The sequence below is a fragment of the Haemorhous mexicanus genome, chromosome 7, assembly GCF_027477595.1.
Source record: "Haemorhous mexicanus isolate bHaeMex1 chromosome 7, bHaeMex1.pri, whole genome shotgun sequence".
Classification (NCBI taxonomy): domain Eukaryota; kingdom Metazoa; phylum Chordata; class Aves; order Passeriformes; family Fringillidae; genus Haemorhous; species Haemorhous mexicanus.
The window spans coordinates 31,368,222-31,385,165 of record NC_082347.1 but is presented as its reverse complement, the minus strand read 5'-3'; the positions used below and the strand labels follow the sequence as shown (position 1 = coordinate 31,385,165).

The window sequence follows — 16,944 nt, the reverse complement described above, 5'->3', positions numbered from 1 at the left end:
ATTTACACTGTCATCTTTGATTCATCCATCACCCAGCTCCTGCAATCAAGCTGTGTACCTTTGGAATAAATGAATCTGCAACTGCAGATCACGCAAGAAAAAGAAAGCTCTTATCTAGCCTCTCTCAGCAGCTCTCTAGGTTTGTAAATATTCTGTGGTGTCTATTCTATTCTATTTAAGACATTTATCCCATGTAATTGAAACTCTAGGAACCTTCCTACCATCTTATGAAGTAGGGTGAAGAAAAAAGCCTTTACAAAGCCCCAGAACTACACAAACTCGACTCAAGGCAACAACTATAGTCAACAACAACTCATCCAACTTGATTTAATGTAACTATAATTTCTGATATCATTCTAGGTTCATGGTGATGGTATAGCATAACTCATAGTGGAAGGCTGCAGAGAAAAAATAAAGAAGCTTTTTCCATGCTGTCACTAGAGAAAAAGTACAACTCATCTAGCTAGGGAATATCAGACTTAATTTTGCAGCAGAACTTTCAGACTCGTGACATTTGTGCCGCTGGGTATGTGTGCATAACTCTCGTGGACTTGCACCAAGATCTGAGAAAATCAACTGGCCTGAAGCAAGTGCTATGTTAGAGGACAAAACTAGAGTCCTGTTTTGGCAGCAAAACTTTTGATGACATTGTTGTTCTCTTTCTATATGGCAGGAAAGTCCCCTTGGGCCCAGTATATTCTGCTAACATGTTATTTGTACGTGCTTTTATCTCTTGAACACTGCAAGTATAAAATGCTACAAAATCTATATTCAGACAGTTTATGATCACTGAACCTCTGGCAGAAATGAGTTGCCCAAGGTAGCAGGCTGTGGGAAGGATCCCATTTTCCTCCTTTTGTACAACAGAATCACAAGGATTTTCTATAAAGCTTTGAGCTTTGTTGTTTCTTTGATCAATTGTCCTCCTCTCAAACATATCACCCTTCATTTTGGTGCCTCAGCTTATCCTTTTATCATACCCACAATACTCCCAATGAACCAAAATTTTACTGCATCATGCCCTAACTTTCATTTTACAACCACCATAGTCCTATAAAAATCAACTGAACACAAAACTAAAGAGTTTTATTACTCTGGAAGAACTTCTTGTAGCTGTCACAAAACTACTGTGGAGTTTCAATTGCAAAACTTCAAACCTGCACACGGGTGTGTGCACACCCTACACAAACAGGTCACCATTCTTCCCCCAGACAACCAATATGGACAGACAGCTGAAATATGCACCAAAACACAACTGAAGATGTGCAGCATTGGCAAGCATAAATAAATATATGTGTCTTAGAAGCATAAATGCCCTGCTGAAGAACAGTACTGGAATCAGAATATTATGAAAATCTTGGGGGTTTTGTTCCACCTTTTTTTCCTATGGTAAAATTTCAAATTCTATTAACAGTGGGGAAGCATTTGAAAAATATGGTTTTCAACATATCCTCAGTCCCAGAAGCATCCAGAGACACGTAAGAGAGGACAACTGAAATTATTTAAACACCTCTCTGATTTTTTCTCTGCCAAACTCATTACTTTTAGGAGACCAATTCATTATTTCTAAACACTTGGGACTGAAGTTCCTGAGGTGCTAGACCAAAAAATCCAGGAACTGGCCTTCTCTTTTACCACTGACACAATAGGCATGAAAAGCTGAAACATTCACTGGATTACCATTAAGCAATGGGGCATTTGAATCATCCATGCCTACTGAGGGGACAGAGGAGTTGCAGCTGTTCCTCTGGCACTTCTATTCCCCAGAAAAATTGATTATATGAAGTTTCTATCAGATGGAAAAAAAAAGGTAGAAAAAATGAGAAAATTAAAAGAAAAAATATATAAATGAATTTTCATATGTCAAGGCTGAACAACAGAAATAAGTAGTTGCCTTAACACAAACAAGAACTTGCACACAGGCTCTCTGCATCTCTCACCAGGCACATTTTAGGGGAAAAAAGCCCTGTGCACTGGGAGGCATAAACTACATCTATCTTGTTTTATGTGAGAAAAGAATACTGTACATGTTTTCAGGTCAGATCTTCCAGTGATGTTAATCAGCATTTCCCTGCTAAAATCAATGGACTCACACTGAATATCAGCTGCTACATGTGTGACTGCACACATCTTTTGTAAAGCACCTCAGGTATGCTATCAGATCAGAACATGGTCCATTTCCCCACTGAAAACAAGCACTGGAGACAGGGAAGGTTTGTTGTGACTCAAAAAGGAGAGGCAAGAGCAACAGAGAGAAGCCTGCTTGCAAAGGGCAATCCAAGAAAAAAACATACAAGCTTCTAGCATTATATAAACCTGTTTCACATAATAGACACAAAGTGATTAGAAATTAAATGTATGAGCTTTTTAATTGACTGCAGTGCTATAACATAAAAGAAGGACCTTCTCTGCCTTGTGGCCCATTTACTACTGCAGCACCAGCTGATGAGAAATTCTCACACAGGGTACCCCACCCCAACCACACTCGAATTTTTGCCAGGAAATATCAGCTCCTGCCTGCTGCCTTCTGGAGTTTCTCTGTCTTTGTCTCTCAGATATGCATCTCTCTACTGTATAACAGGACTTTGATTTCAGGGAGCTGAAACGCCCCAGCCTTAGGGGCAGAACAGAGAGCAAGGGCCAGCCTGCTATTTCCAGGCCTGCCATTCCTACTCCTGAGTGCAAGCTCCCAGTCCAGCACACAGAAATGCACCCCTCTGGAAGCACCCTCACAGACTGCCCCTCTTCTTGGGTGCTGGTGATGTAACAGACATGTGCAGGTTCTTGTTTGGGGGGATGAGGGGGAGAGGACTGTACCTTCACCCCTCAGCATCATCCATCCAGCTGGCTGCCTCAAGGAAAAGAAAAACAAAAGGTTGCAAACTCCTTCTTTGCTTGCACATCATGTTTGCTCTCTTCTCCAGGGTGAGGGTCATTAGAATCTGTAGGCACGATAACAGGAACTAGGAAACTAAATGCTTTTTGCTGTTTTGATCATATTGGAATATGAATCCCCTGTAATCCATTTGGCACACATCCAGACAGCAGGGCTGGTTTCAAGTCCCCTAATCTCAGGTAATATAGCAAATAGTAACATCTCAGCAAAGGAAATTACTTCCTTGACACTCAGCAGAGGCCTCGTCAATACAAATGAGTCCAAGGTACAATTTACCTCATCCTAAAAGAGTCACCTCCACTTGCTTCCAGAAATCAATCAACACCATTCAGTAGATCACCATCAACTATGATGGGAAGCCACGACACCCAATGCAGGCATACATTGCAACATTTTAGATCTCTACAGTCAGGCAAAATAAATCATGCCCCTGGTGTTCTTATTCTTCAGCCTTCTTCACTCCTTCATTTTTATTCCCATCTGCTATATTTATAACCACTCTTCACCCCACTTAGGCTCCAAATAAAATCAATATACAGCCATGATTTAGCATGGCCCAGGAAAAAGCCACAGGATCCTTGCTCTGTTACACAATAAACTAGGTTGCTCCAGCAGAAGAGCACATTTAAGCATCAAATGTGTCTCGCTCCATTTATCTCTATATTTCCCTTTTCAAAGTAAAACCTGCTCATGAAGTGTCTATAACATAAATAAAAGGCAATAGGAAAGTCTGTTCTGGCTAAATCAAGTTTCACAAGCCGTTACATTCTCTTTGCCACCACAAATCATCACAAGCCCAAAGTTCAGTATTTTGCCAGGACAAAATTCATTGGGCATTTCTGAAGTAGAGCCAAGGTTGCATAATTTAATTTCCCATCTCCTATTAAAACTGCCAGGCCTACCATAATCAGAATGACAAATGTAGCGTCATACGTCTTCTTTCTGACAGTAATGCCCATCAATACTTCAAATGCAAACAATTGTGACATCTGACTTTATAAAAATTACCTGGTGCACCAACACCACTTAATTAAATTTTAAAAATGCTTTTGTTACGTTTAATGAATGATATATTATACTGCAATGAAACATGCAGCAATACAAATACTTCACAATGCCAACAATTAAGGCTCACTTCACTTACGGCAATTGACAACACAAGTGCTCCTCACTTCATTCAGCTTGTGCATTCCAAATGAACTGGTTAGCAAAAAGGGTGCTTCTTTGCTAATGAGTTTTGTAATCAAGGCATCTATTTTAATTTCAAATTGGCTAGATTGGGGGAAATTGCTGAACTAAATGACTGGTTCTAATTAGGATTATAAAAATATTCATCATGCTGCAGAATTAGCGCAAGGTCTTGATTTACTGACATTTGCATATAACTTTAGTTTAGGAGTGGAAAAAACCTCCTGATAAATTGTCTTCCTTTTAATGAATTGAACAAACACTATATCTGTTTTAGTCGTCCTTTCATTTAAAGGCACTGATACATATTCATGATTTGTAAATGAAGTTAAGTGATTTCAATTCTTCAGTTCATTATCATATTGAAGAAGAGACTTCTGTAAATTGCTTTTAAGTATTCCCAATCTCAAGGGTTTGGTTCTTTATGTTTGGTTTGTGTTTTTCTAACTTTACTAACATTTCAGTTTATCTGTTTGATGGAACCCCACCTGCCTGGGAGAGCTGCTGGCAGGTGGCTTGTCCAGCAACACAGACACATGATATGTTTGTAGAACCTGATGTTCTCAGAAGAGTATTCAAAAGGCAAAAAGATGAAAGGCTTATTTGTGGCTAAGTCATGGGAACAGGACTCTATCTGCGTTCAGTTTCTGACTTTGTTATAGTTCTCAGTGGTAGTAAGGCAGTGAAACACTTTAATGACCCGTGCCTGAATACACTAGAGATACTCAGGGGACACCAGTTTGACCGTGAGCCTCACGTTTAATTGCAAACTCTCTTAGGCAGGGATTGCTTCTTAATATGAATGTGCAATACAATGGACCAGTCAGTATGACAGAGATTTCTGTGAGCAGTTACTATAATATGGCTTGTATCAAACATGAAACATTGTGTGCTCCTTTACTGGTGGGCAATAAACTCATGCTATTTCCTTCCTCAGTATGGTAGGCCTGTGGGACTAACTGTTATTATGGCAGCTTCCTCAGTCTCTTTCCCTTTGGGATGAAGAAAAGAATGCAGTAGGTGTGTCTCCAGCTTCATTTTGTGGGGTGCTCAAATGTCAAGTGACTGATACAAGATAAATATGAAAGCTGAGCATTGTATCCATAGGACTGGAATCACAGGCTGTGTGCTCTTCACATATCAGTGAAGTATGAAAAGAAACTAGCCCTGGTGTGTTCTCTCACATCATGCAATAAAATGGTGATTCTACCATGAGGATCCATGCAGGAGCAAAAAGAACTTTCCTCATTAAAAGTAATGTTCACATCTTGCTAAGAAAAGCTGTGTTTTACCTAAGAGGTGCAGTCTTGAGCTGTTGTTGATAAAAGGAGTAGTTACTCACACTTCTAACAACTTCTGACAACCACAATTACATTTAAATTCCAGGAGCAGAAGTGCTGCTGAGGAGCAAGTAACAGGTCTGGGTGCCTGCTGATTTATATCAAAATGAGATGTGAGGCAGACACCAGCCTGCCTCTCCTCATCAGCCCCATACCTCAGTTCCTAAGGAAAGAAAACCTACAGGCCTGTGCCAGAGTCACATCTCACTTCAGTCATGCAGCAACTCTCACTGCTTAATTTCAGCACATCTGCAGAAGCAGCTGCTCTCCTGGAATCACATTTCCACCATTAGGAGTTGCAACTCAAAGTACAATAGCCTCACCCAAACACAACCCTGAAGCCCCTGTGTGCCTAAGTTTCCTTAGAGAGCACAAAAATCTGAGACCAAGCAGTGCTTACTGGAGGCATTCAAGACAGGACTGGGTGCTAGACAATCTCATCTAGGCTCCCCTTCCCATGAAAGGCTAGACCAGATGATCTTTGGAAATCCTTTTCAAATTGGATTGTTCCGTGTGTCGATGAAAACAGCTCATCACAAAGAATCCCAAAGATGAATGACTTCTTGCAACAAGGTGTCCATATTTCTAGAAGCAACTCCCCCTGGATTTCTCTGTCAGCATTCTGCCCAACCGCACATTGTCAAAAAAAGCCCCAACCAAACAACCCCACCCTTAGCTACCTTACTGCCCTATGTCATACTGGAAGACTGGGCCTAAATTCCAGGGGAGCATTTTACCTGGAGCAGACACTGCCTTCATGGCTGTGGTTCTGTGTCTAGTACATCAGAAAAAAATTTAAAAAAAACCCAACAAACTTTCCCACATAGCCCCAGTCTTATCTGTGATTTTTTTTTTTTTTTGTGATAAATTCAGCAGTGTCTAGTCAAGATAGTCAAGGCTGTGACATGCACTGCATCCAATTTTCAGATGATAACTGGCCACATCTCCCACACCAAAGGAATCTCCCCAGTCAGACCTGATACTGTCTGCCAAGTGCAACTTGGTGCTACAGCAGAATGTTATCTTGCACCTCTTATTTATCACCTCATTCCAAGAGATAATGAGACACCCAGTTTCTTTTGTTCACTTTCTGCTGAAGATTAAGCTCTATGGAGGGAGAAGCCACTGATTGCCAAACTCCTTGTTTATCCAATGCTCTCGAATTTGTAATGGGTAGCTGGGGAATTTAAATTGGTATATTACTGAATTATTCTGCCTCTTACCTATTCCCAGCAGGCTTCAAATCACAGTTTGGTCTGTAAGGAAAAAGTGGGATTCTACCATGTTGTATACCTGGGGTTTCTTCTCTTAACAACGGTAATTTTAAATATTTTAAATATCTCTCTCCCTATTAACTGATATTCTCTCTTTTAAACAAATTCTCTTTTTTAATTATCTTTTAAACAAATAATTATGCAAGCAAGTTTTTGCATGTTTCTCTGAAAGTTTCAACGTCATTCTGAGAGAAAATTCGTGGAGCTGGAAAGTCCCTTCCATTTCTACCTCCAGACTCATCCATTCCCCACAGAGGAATCAGAGTGTAGGAAGTTTTGCCTACTGAGAATTAGTTGGTTTCTTGGATAAATGAGACAAATAATCACACAGCACATTAGCATCAGGAATGTAAGATAAACTCAAGACATTCCTCCCCAGTCTGTGAATGGCAGCAATGAAATCTGTACCTTAAGCTTGTACTGGGAGACTTTAAGCTTTCACAGCATTTCACAGAGCAGCTCCCCACACTTTCCAACAGGCAATATTCACCTTTTTAATATATTCCCCTTCCTACCACATTTTTATCCAAGGATTGTTTAAAATGGCTTCCTATGTATTTTCTGCAAATACCCACAAATATTGGAGGCTGCAGGCCCATTTTCCATTTTTTACTGGGTGATATATCCAAGCGTCAACATGGACACTCCCTGTGAGACCCAGTCTGACCTGCAGCAAATTGTCTGTAACATTTACATAGTGTCCACCTTCTGCCAAAGGCCACTTAAGGGGGCCATTAACAGAACCAACACATGCACATATCAGATTGTGCTATTTTATCAATAAAGTAGACACGTACACACAAAGCTACTGGGAAGAGATCCAAGATTTTCAACTCACAAGATGTATTTAATCTCCCAGGACCTGATAGTTATACAATATCACATGGCGGCTCAGGGGGGAATAGCTAACCCACAGAGGTTTGCTTAAAGCCCTGTAAAAATTCCTCTAGCCTGTGCTTCATACTCTGTGAGAAGACATCAGGGTCTGCGAACTTGCTACATGCTCATGCCCATACACACAGATTTCTTGGCTCAGCCCTGCTGCATTTCTGTGATGATACAGGAGAGTTAGTAAAGCAGAGGAGGGTCCTAATTGGCTATAAAAATTAAGAACAGGAACGATATGCTGTGTTGACTCATACCGAGGAAATATCCTCAATAACTCCTTGGATACTACTAAGAGAAAGCAAATGGTGGTAACTATGATTTGTCCTTAAATCAACAAAGTAACCAGCAGCCACACAGTGATACATCTTTCAGAAAGCCTGCTGAACTCCATCTCAGTCATCTTCGGGGAATTGCCTTAGCCAGAGAAAAGCAGGACAATACCTATGTGGGAGTGGTAATAAAAGAATTGGTGACTGAACTGTTTTTATATTCAATTATTTCACTTGATGGAAGTGGCAACACGACAAAGTCTTTGGCTTTCTTGGTATGAAGCCATATTTCAAGGAACAGTTCTGTAGAGAAGAGATGGGCTCCTCCTCTTAAAGAAGGTTGTAGAATATGGAATAGACTTTCTAAAACACCAACTTGGAAGGGACAATAATTCTGTTCAGATGGCATTCAAATGTGTTGGGTTTTTTTAGTTGGTTTGTCATTTCTTTAATCAATTAGATAAATACCCCAATATTGTTGTCAACTGTGCAGAAATTAGCTAAAAACCAGGAGGGATATTTAGGTTAAAACAGTCATTAAAAAAAGGCTTGAATCACAGCCATGGAACTGAAGGTCAGAAGACCTTAGAGGAAAACTATTTAATGGGAACATCCAAAACATTGACTATTTGTATTTCATTCTGAAACATTAATATTGTTTTCTATTTTTATAAACAAAACAATTAAAAAATCTTTTGATCTAGGCAGCTACCAAATTCATTATTTGTAGGGATATGAACTGTCCCAATTTAATTTCATTTTACTGTGTGGAACAACATATTAAGCAAAATGGATTTTCAGGTTCATCATTCTCATTAATTTCCAAGTTGACTACAGTTTGCATAAACCACCACATTATTATTATTTTTAATTGAAAGAAAACCAATAAGAAAAATATTAATCTGAAATACTTATTTTATCTAATATATGAAATTAATTTTCCCAACTTCCTTACACATTTACAGTTACAAGAGGATGGCTTAGATCTTCCATTAACAGTTTCTGCTGCTGTGAGTCAAATTGTATGTACTTTATTTGTTTTCAGAATAACATTTGCATTTTTAAATCTGTCCCTAAAGAAGTCATTAAAATAGAATGTAAGGGTCAAACACACTTCTAAAACTTAGAGAGGTGAAAGAATATGGTGTCCCACTGTAGCAGTGTCTGCACTGCATAGCATACAGCAAGTCACCTTCCTTGTCACAGTATCACCCGCAGGTTGCAGGCTAATAATAAACTTTCTATTTTATTGCCCTCTCATGCATCAAGTCAGAAGTATTTCAGAACAGTTTTATCCCCCAAAAATGGACATATGAACTGAGAAAGCAAGAATACTTGATACAGCTCCACCTGTTTTGTGCCAGACAACTTCATGCTGCTTTGCAGGAAAATGGGCACAAAAACAAAGGGCACAGGAACATGAGCAGAACAAGGCTGCAGTTGGACAATTAGCTCCTGCCAGCATGGCATCACTTTGGATAGCCTCCTCACAGCTGTGAGCACCACTGCAGCCTCTCTAGACACTTATTTTAGAGCTCTTGCTATCTCTTTTCTGGTGAGCAGCAGAGAGATGAAATGGTCATTGCCATTGGCACAATCCCAGAACCACATCTAGGAGAGAAGGCACAGTAGAGTGGGAAGTTGTGAGACCCAGATCTGGCTTCTAGAGAAAAAGAGAGAACAACCACAACAATCTTATGAAGATGCAAAAGACATGATGAATATTCTCAAGTATATGGGACTTGAATCCTAAAAGGCACTTTATTCTTGGATTGGCGTAACCTGGGAGAAGGACAGGGCTGACCTCTGGTTCCCACTAGACTGTGGCAGTGCCTCTGTTTCCAGACGTGCAGGAATGCTTTACACTGGCCTCTCTGAAGACTTCAGCTGGGGATTTCCCATGGCACTGCTGTCACACTCCAAGAGCACTGCCCATTACCTCAGCATCAGCCATGACTGCAGTGAAGCTGGTGATCCTGACTCAGAGTGACAGCTCTTTCACAACTCTTACTAACACAAGACATGGCTCAGCACAATCTATACCTCAGTCGCGTTAAGCAAACATTTCAACTGGGAAAAGCACTGCTCCACAGCTCCACTCTAGGACCCACATTGAACCAGCACTTCAGGCCATCCTTCTGACCAGTGAAGGAAAGCACGAGTGGCCTTGAATGCAAAGACAGACATAAAGGAAAAGCCTGGACTTGGCATTGCTCTATTTTCACTTGACCAACAAGTTACAGACCAATTCATCTTTGCTCTTACACTTCCAACAATTTTATTTGGTTTCTGGGATGAAATGCAAGCAGCTTCAGGGTGTTTCTAGCTCAATTCATTTTTATTGTCTTTTCCTGGGCAGAAGACAGCAGCTGAGGTGTGCACACAGCTGTATTTGTTTGAAGGAGCAGAAGCAAAAATGCTCCTGGCCTGCTATTGCTGTTCTGGATCAGGGGAGCATTAGTACCACCTTACAGTCAATCATGTGCCTCCCTTGTATTTTGATTTCTCCTCCCAATGACTTACATCACAAAAAGATTACAAAGCCCTGCAAGGAGAGGCACAGTGCTTCATCCCAACAGCAGATACTCTGCACTCACTGCAGATGGATGTCTTTGCAAAGGTATGCTCAGGATGTCTCATCTGGCTTCTCACATACAGGACTACCTCATCAGATGCCTGTTTCTTCCAAGCCTGTCTGTATAAACACCAGGATCATGCAAAATCATTACCTCCAGTTTAAAAGTAGCATCAAGACATTTTGTGACATCAAATAAATAGATTGGTCTTTCCAGCCTACTTCAAAATCCCTGTTACACTGATCCTCTGAGAAAAATATTTGACATTTGACTAACTCCTTCATACAGTAAAGACTTGATACTATGAAAGGAGTATGTTTACAATAGCTTTGTTCTTGCAAATGTCACTCAAGAATCATTAGTAGCGCAGCAGCAAAACACCTGGTGCCTGCCACAGCATTCTTTCAGCTAGTGGGAAGTGGAGCAATAAGAAATTATTTGATTATATTCTCAGTAACTAGTTTGGTAAGATCTTGCACTAGCCTTCCAAAGGAAATTCTCAAATAGAGAGGCACAGCATTTTAGCTATATTGTTCCTACAGCTGGGATGTGCTGACTAGTTGAGAAATCTTCAAGAATAACTGCAGAAATTGAAAATCCTACCCAGAACACACCCCCACATCTGACAGGTTAACACATGTGTTTGGTTTGTGGGGAAAGGTTTTCACAGCAGGGAGGGGGCTACAGGAGTGGCTTCTATGAAAAGCTGCAAGAAGCTGTCCAAGAAAGCAAACACCAGCCAGCTCCAAGATGGACCCACTGCTGGCCCAGGTCACACCCATCAGTGACAGTGGTAGCACCTCTGAGATAACTTATTCATGAAGTGAGGGAAGAAACAAATTGACAGCTTCAGCCAGAGAAGAGTGAGAATATGTGAGAGAAACAGCTCTGCAGACACCAAGATCAGTGGAAAAGGAGGGGAAGAGTGTCCCAGGCACTGGAGCAGAGATTCCCCTGCAGCTCACAGTGAAGGCCATGATGAGGCAGGCTGAGCCCTTGACCCATGGCAGGACAGGTGATGGTGAGCCCACAGGGGACCTATATTGGAAGAGTCTGTTCCTGAAGTCTTCATCCTATGAAAAGATCCACACTGGGGCAGTTCATGAAGAACTGCAGCCTGTGGAAAGGACATTGGAAAAATGTGTGGAGAGCTGTCTCCTGTGGGAGGGGCACCATGCTGGAGCAGGGAAAGGGTGTGAGGAGTCCTCCCCTGAGGAGGAAGAAGAATGATGAACAGATCATGGCCCCCATGTCCTGTCCCACTCTGCTGCTGGGATGCAGAAAAAAGAGAAAATTGTGAGCAAAGTTGAGCCCAGGAAGAAGGGAGGGGTGTTTAAAAGGTATTTTAAGATTTAGTTTTTATTTCTCATTACTCTATTCTTATTTGATAGAGTAGGGTATAAAGGGATAAAGTACAGTAGAGTATTGATAGGTAATAAATTCAATTAATTTCCCCAGCTGAGTGTGATTTTCCCATGATAGTAATTGCTGAGTGATCTATCTCTGCCTTTATTTTGACCCACAGACCTTTTATTATATTTTCTGCCCCTGTCCAGCTGAGGAGGGGAGTGACTGAGTGGCCTTGATGGACACATGGCATCTAGCCAGGGTCAACCCAGCACAATGAGGAAAACTTAGTGATTATTCGGCATGATTTTGCTTTCCAGAGTCTTGGGATGACAGAAACGTAGGAGGGGAAAGATAAAAGCTTGGCAAGTTTTAAACTTTGTAGAATTTGTAACTTGACAATGATATGTCTCAGCTTTGGGCTGTAGTGGGGACTGCTGCTCCAGAACTGAAGCACACATCTCCTTACCACAGCACTTTGCTACCACACTGCACCTGCTCTGCTCAGCACCTTTCAAGACAGATGAGAGCTACATAAGAGCAAACCTGCTAAGGACAAAGTAACAGACGGGGGATGTCTCACTACAGAAGGCACTGCAAAGAGGCTTAAAAGTGGCACAGAGGAGTTTGTCATCTGTTGCTGCTCCCTGACTTCCAGTCTACAAGCAGAATGAGCACCCATCAAGGCTCAACAGCCAGCTGTTACAGACCAGCTCAGCCTGAGTGCTCCATCCTCAGGGACAGTGCAGAAATCAGTGCCTACGAATCAACAGATTTTTAGAACAGCTCCATGTGTCATGTCAAATCTTTAATTCTTTTCATCTTTCATAGTATCACCACTACTGAAGTTTCCACACCCATCATGACCACTCTAATACTCAGCTGCTTTTAGCAAACTGGCTTTGGAGTCACTGCATGGCTTTTGAGCACATTTAAACCTGCAAAGTGAGAACAGCAAAGCACACTATAAATTCTTCATCATCTCTGAGATGGAGCAGTTCTAGACAATATCCTCTTCAACTCCTGGTTTAAAACCATTGAAACATTAAATCAATTGCTTACCTTTTGATCCAGACTGTAGGCCAAGATCCACTCCTCCTGCTTGGGGTGGAAGAGCAAGCTCTGGATATAGAAGTTCAAACGGTACTTCTGATAGGTAGCTCCTTCATCAGAGCTGATGAGGATGCTGCTCTCAATCTCTGGATCACTAAGAAGCATGATCTAAATAGAAAAATGGAGGGAAAGTGTTAATGGAAAAGTGAAAGTGAACATCATTTAAGAGTGAGGTCATACAGCACTGACTCCTATCAAATGTATTCAGAACATCACTCAAGACTATAACATCCCATAGAATTAGGATGCGTTTTTAGTGTTTCATTTTCTTTGGCAACTCATTTGCTGATTTGAGCAGTTCATTTTTTTTCCTTTTATCTGGATAAATTCAGAAAGACCAGCAAAAAAGAAAAATTCTATGTACCAAAGCTGATTTTGATTGGATATAGCAACTTCAAGCAGCCACACCAGGCCTTCCTAGACCATTTGCTGTTTACCACCTCTCTCACCCCATGTGGAATCCTCTCTCCAAAAGTAAACAACAGAGCATTCCTGAGATTTAAGGCTCATCACCTGGCAGCTTGCAGTGCTATGAATGAGAGCATCACCTCCCTGGAAACACAGAATGCCTTCCTGGATCAGCTGCTGGCAGCTGGATATAGTTCACATGCACATGGGCAAACACTGACACCATTTCATATATCACACTCCCAATTTGCACAGTAAGAGACATTCATTCAGTCAGGGAAAACATAATTTTCCCCAAGCACAGGAAAGTGCATGACCTCAATTTTTACAGGGAGGAAAACACTTCTGAGCCTCTAATTTTAATTAGAAAATTATTACTGATATTTTAAAACGGGTTGATTCCACACTATCAGATGGCAAGCTCTACATAAACGTTATCAGGAAAAATGTTGTGGAAACATTAATACCATCTTATTAACATCTGGAGAAAACGACTTCACATTAAAGCAAATACCAGTACCATAAAATAAAGGCAAACAGTGGGAAATAAATTAGAGTTGTTCTAAACACAGCAGGTTGTTGATACAGCAGCTGAATCAAATATAGAAACTGTCTTTCAGCAGGAAAACAGATCTACGAATGGCCTTTTCAAGCTCACTGCAGAATGATCAACTAGCTGAGATCCACTGCAGTTTTGGGTTTTGTCCACATTGACTTCTCTTACCCAGCTTCACAGAGCTCCAACTTCAAGACCACAGTAGGGAAACACATTAATTTTGACAGCAAAAATCAGTTTCAAGGAATGGCAAAACCCTTGGTATGTTAGGCCTTCATCAAGCAAAAAATTTCAGTGCTTATTTAATCTTAAGTACCTCATTAACTCCATTAAGTCACCAAGGGAAAGGGAATATAATGTAAATGGGTTCTGATCCCTTCCATTAAGGAATGAAAACCTGAACTAGAAGTGAACGTTCTTCCAGAGTGAAGCCAACAGTATGAATCCAGCTTGATGTCAAAGCACCTTCAACATCCCTCACACCCACCACTTACCAGCCCCAAAATCAATCCCTAGCCATTCCCACAGGAAGCCACAGTATAAATCCTGAAGAAGTGCACTTGCATTGTGCTCTGCATGGTCTGGGGAATGAGAAACATTCCCACATGCAAATGATTTCCAAGGAATTAGCCTGAGAAGAGACCTCCAAGATCTCCACTCTAAAGGATGCTTTGGTACATTTATTCTTTCTAATCTGATCAAAATATCAATTTCATTATGCCCCAAGCAATAACAATTTCACAACTATTTGAAGATATTCTTTTCTGTCACTTTTGAATTAGACTGCAAAGACATTTTATACCTCTGTTCACCTAAAGCATATTGCCTATGCCAGAGAACTATAACATAGTTTAGTAAAAATCACTTGCTTACATGGAATGGTAAAAGGATGTAAGCCTGGCCATTTAAGTAGACAATCCAGAGAGATCTTATATTTAAAATAAAGGTTATTTCAGGAATAAAAATATTTTCTCCTGATGTAATAGAGGATTACATAATTAATAATGCTATATATTAAAAGGTTGCTGCTGGAGTTTTGTCCTCAAATAAGGAGCACAAGACAGCTAACAGTGGCGTGGACCTGAAGTGGCACACACACACAAAACATCCCCCTCTGCTCTTTCACACATGATCTGCAGCACTTCAGTGTATAATTCAAGAAATGGTCATATGAGAAAACAAAGGCAGTATTTCCACCAGATGGTTGACAAATCTGGCCAATTTGTTCTTCTGGATGCATAGTAGTGGTTACAAGATCAGATAATAAAACCACTAAGTTAGAAAGTGAGTTGGAAGAACCTAAAACCAGTTACATCTAGAGATGACATCACATAAATCATGCCCCATGCCTTTGCCCAATTTCCATATACACTCTCCATTCTTCAAATGCAGAAACAAACACCCAACATCTATGCTGTCATCCATCCAGTCAGGAAAGGCTGGTCCTACACAGAGCAGGATGGAAAGGCAGGAGGCTCAATCAGAGTGAAAAACAAAAGCTCACCACCAGCCACGCAGCTCGGACTGGCACACGTTTGTTACACGCACACAGAGAAAGTAAAGTGACAGACTCTGGGCTTTTCTCTTTTTATTGTTTCTACTTTTTCTTCTGGAAGCTATAGGGGGAGGGAACTTTCAGCCTGAAACTACCACTTCTCATTATGGGACCAGGAGGAAGCATCTACCCCACTAGTGATTTAGATTAATCACTTTTCATTAAGAGACAATAAACAAACTCCAGTCAGAATGAGCATTTCTGCCAGCATCCTGTGTTGCCATTTATAATTGCCTTAAGGAATAGCAAGGAGCACCAGAGAGTTGTCAAATGTAATTTATAAGGGTTTAAGATCTAATCATTTTCTATAACATTAAATTAAATGGCAGCCTTTATTTAAATGAAAATTACATTTGGTCTTTCTACATTCTATATTATTTAAATATACATCTATGTGTAAAATGTTGCTTTTTTCTCTAGTTTAAGTGGAGAGGGGAAGGGCAGGCAGGACTGGTTACTGCCAAGGGTAAATCCTTGAAAGCATACCTTTCCTGACCTTCAAAATCCAGTGAACAATGAGTGGCAAGCACCAGACCAAACAAAACAGGCTGAAAATCAGACTAAACTTCAGAGAGTTCCTTAGGAATGGATGCAGAGGAAGAGAGCTGTCTGGGACATGGTGCATCTCCTTTAAAGCAGGAGCTTTGGGGACAGTGAGGACACATACAGAGCTGTTCTGAATGAACTCCAGGTGGGCAGAACACCAGACACCAGTGAGGCAGCACAGGGAAAGATGATGGCATGGAGAGATCACCTTGCAAGAATATTACCTACAATATATGGAGTGAGATCTTCAGTACATGACCAGGAAACATATCCAGCTCTGAACACTTCAAGGGGATTTACCCCAGGGAATAAACAGCACAAGCTGCAGGCAGGAAGAACAAGGAGGGGAGATGTCATACCTGTGCCTGCCATAATGTTTGGTACACAAACCACAGCAGTAGTTAAGAGTCATTCAGATTTGTTGGAGAGTGCATAAGACCCTTAAAGGAGCTCAAATGCAGTAGGTAGGAAGGAAAGGGGCACCATATTGCAGCACAAATCCATTAAAAATCCATGGCCTCTGATGGGGCTAATATAATAAAAACTAGGGTAGGATTTGTAACTGAGAACCCGATCCTGCTGGCCAGATCAAAATTCCAGGTATGTCACTGGGTTAATGCACACACCTTCCATGGTAGTGTTTCCACATGGGTTATGAGAGGTGGATGAGTCAAGACGGTGCCATATTCCTCTTTTTCTGTAGCCAGGCATAAAGAGAGCTCTGATGTGGAATACTGAACTGTACAGTACGGAGGCAGCTCACAGGCACAATGCTACAACGTGCCCAGACAGGCATGGAAATTCAGGTAGCCTGAGCAGAGAGATCACAATAGAATGTGTTTTTTATGCAGCTGAATTAGTTAATAAACAGCCACTGGACCAAAACCACCCAAAACAACATGCCACATAAGTGGCATTTTTATTAACATTAGCTTTCAATGAAGCCTTTTATTTTTCTCAATGAACATAAATTTTCACTGTAAATTAC

The 16,944-nt window shown here is 40.9% G+C and overlaps 1 protein-coding gene across 1 annotated transcript in view; it reads right to left on the bottom strand.

Annotated features, from left to right (window-relative positions):
• The window catches only part of SORCS3 (sortilin related VPS10 domain containing receptor 3), a 180,275-nt gene that overhangs the window by 106,648 nt on the left and 56,683 nt on the right, over positions 1 to 16,944 (bottom strand). Inside the window, exon 4 of the mRNA XM_059852291.1 lies at positions 12,841 to 12,999. Coding sequence (XP_059708274.1) covers positions 12,841 to 12,999 — 159 coding nt within the window. The remainder of the gene's footprint in view (positions 1 to 12,840; positions 13,000 to 16,944) is intronic.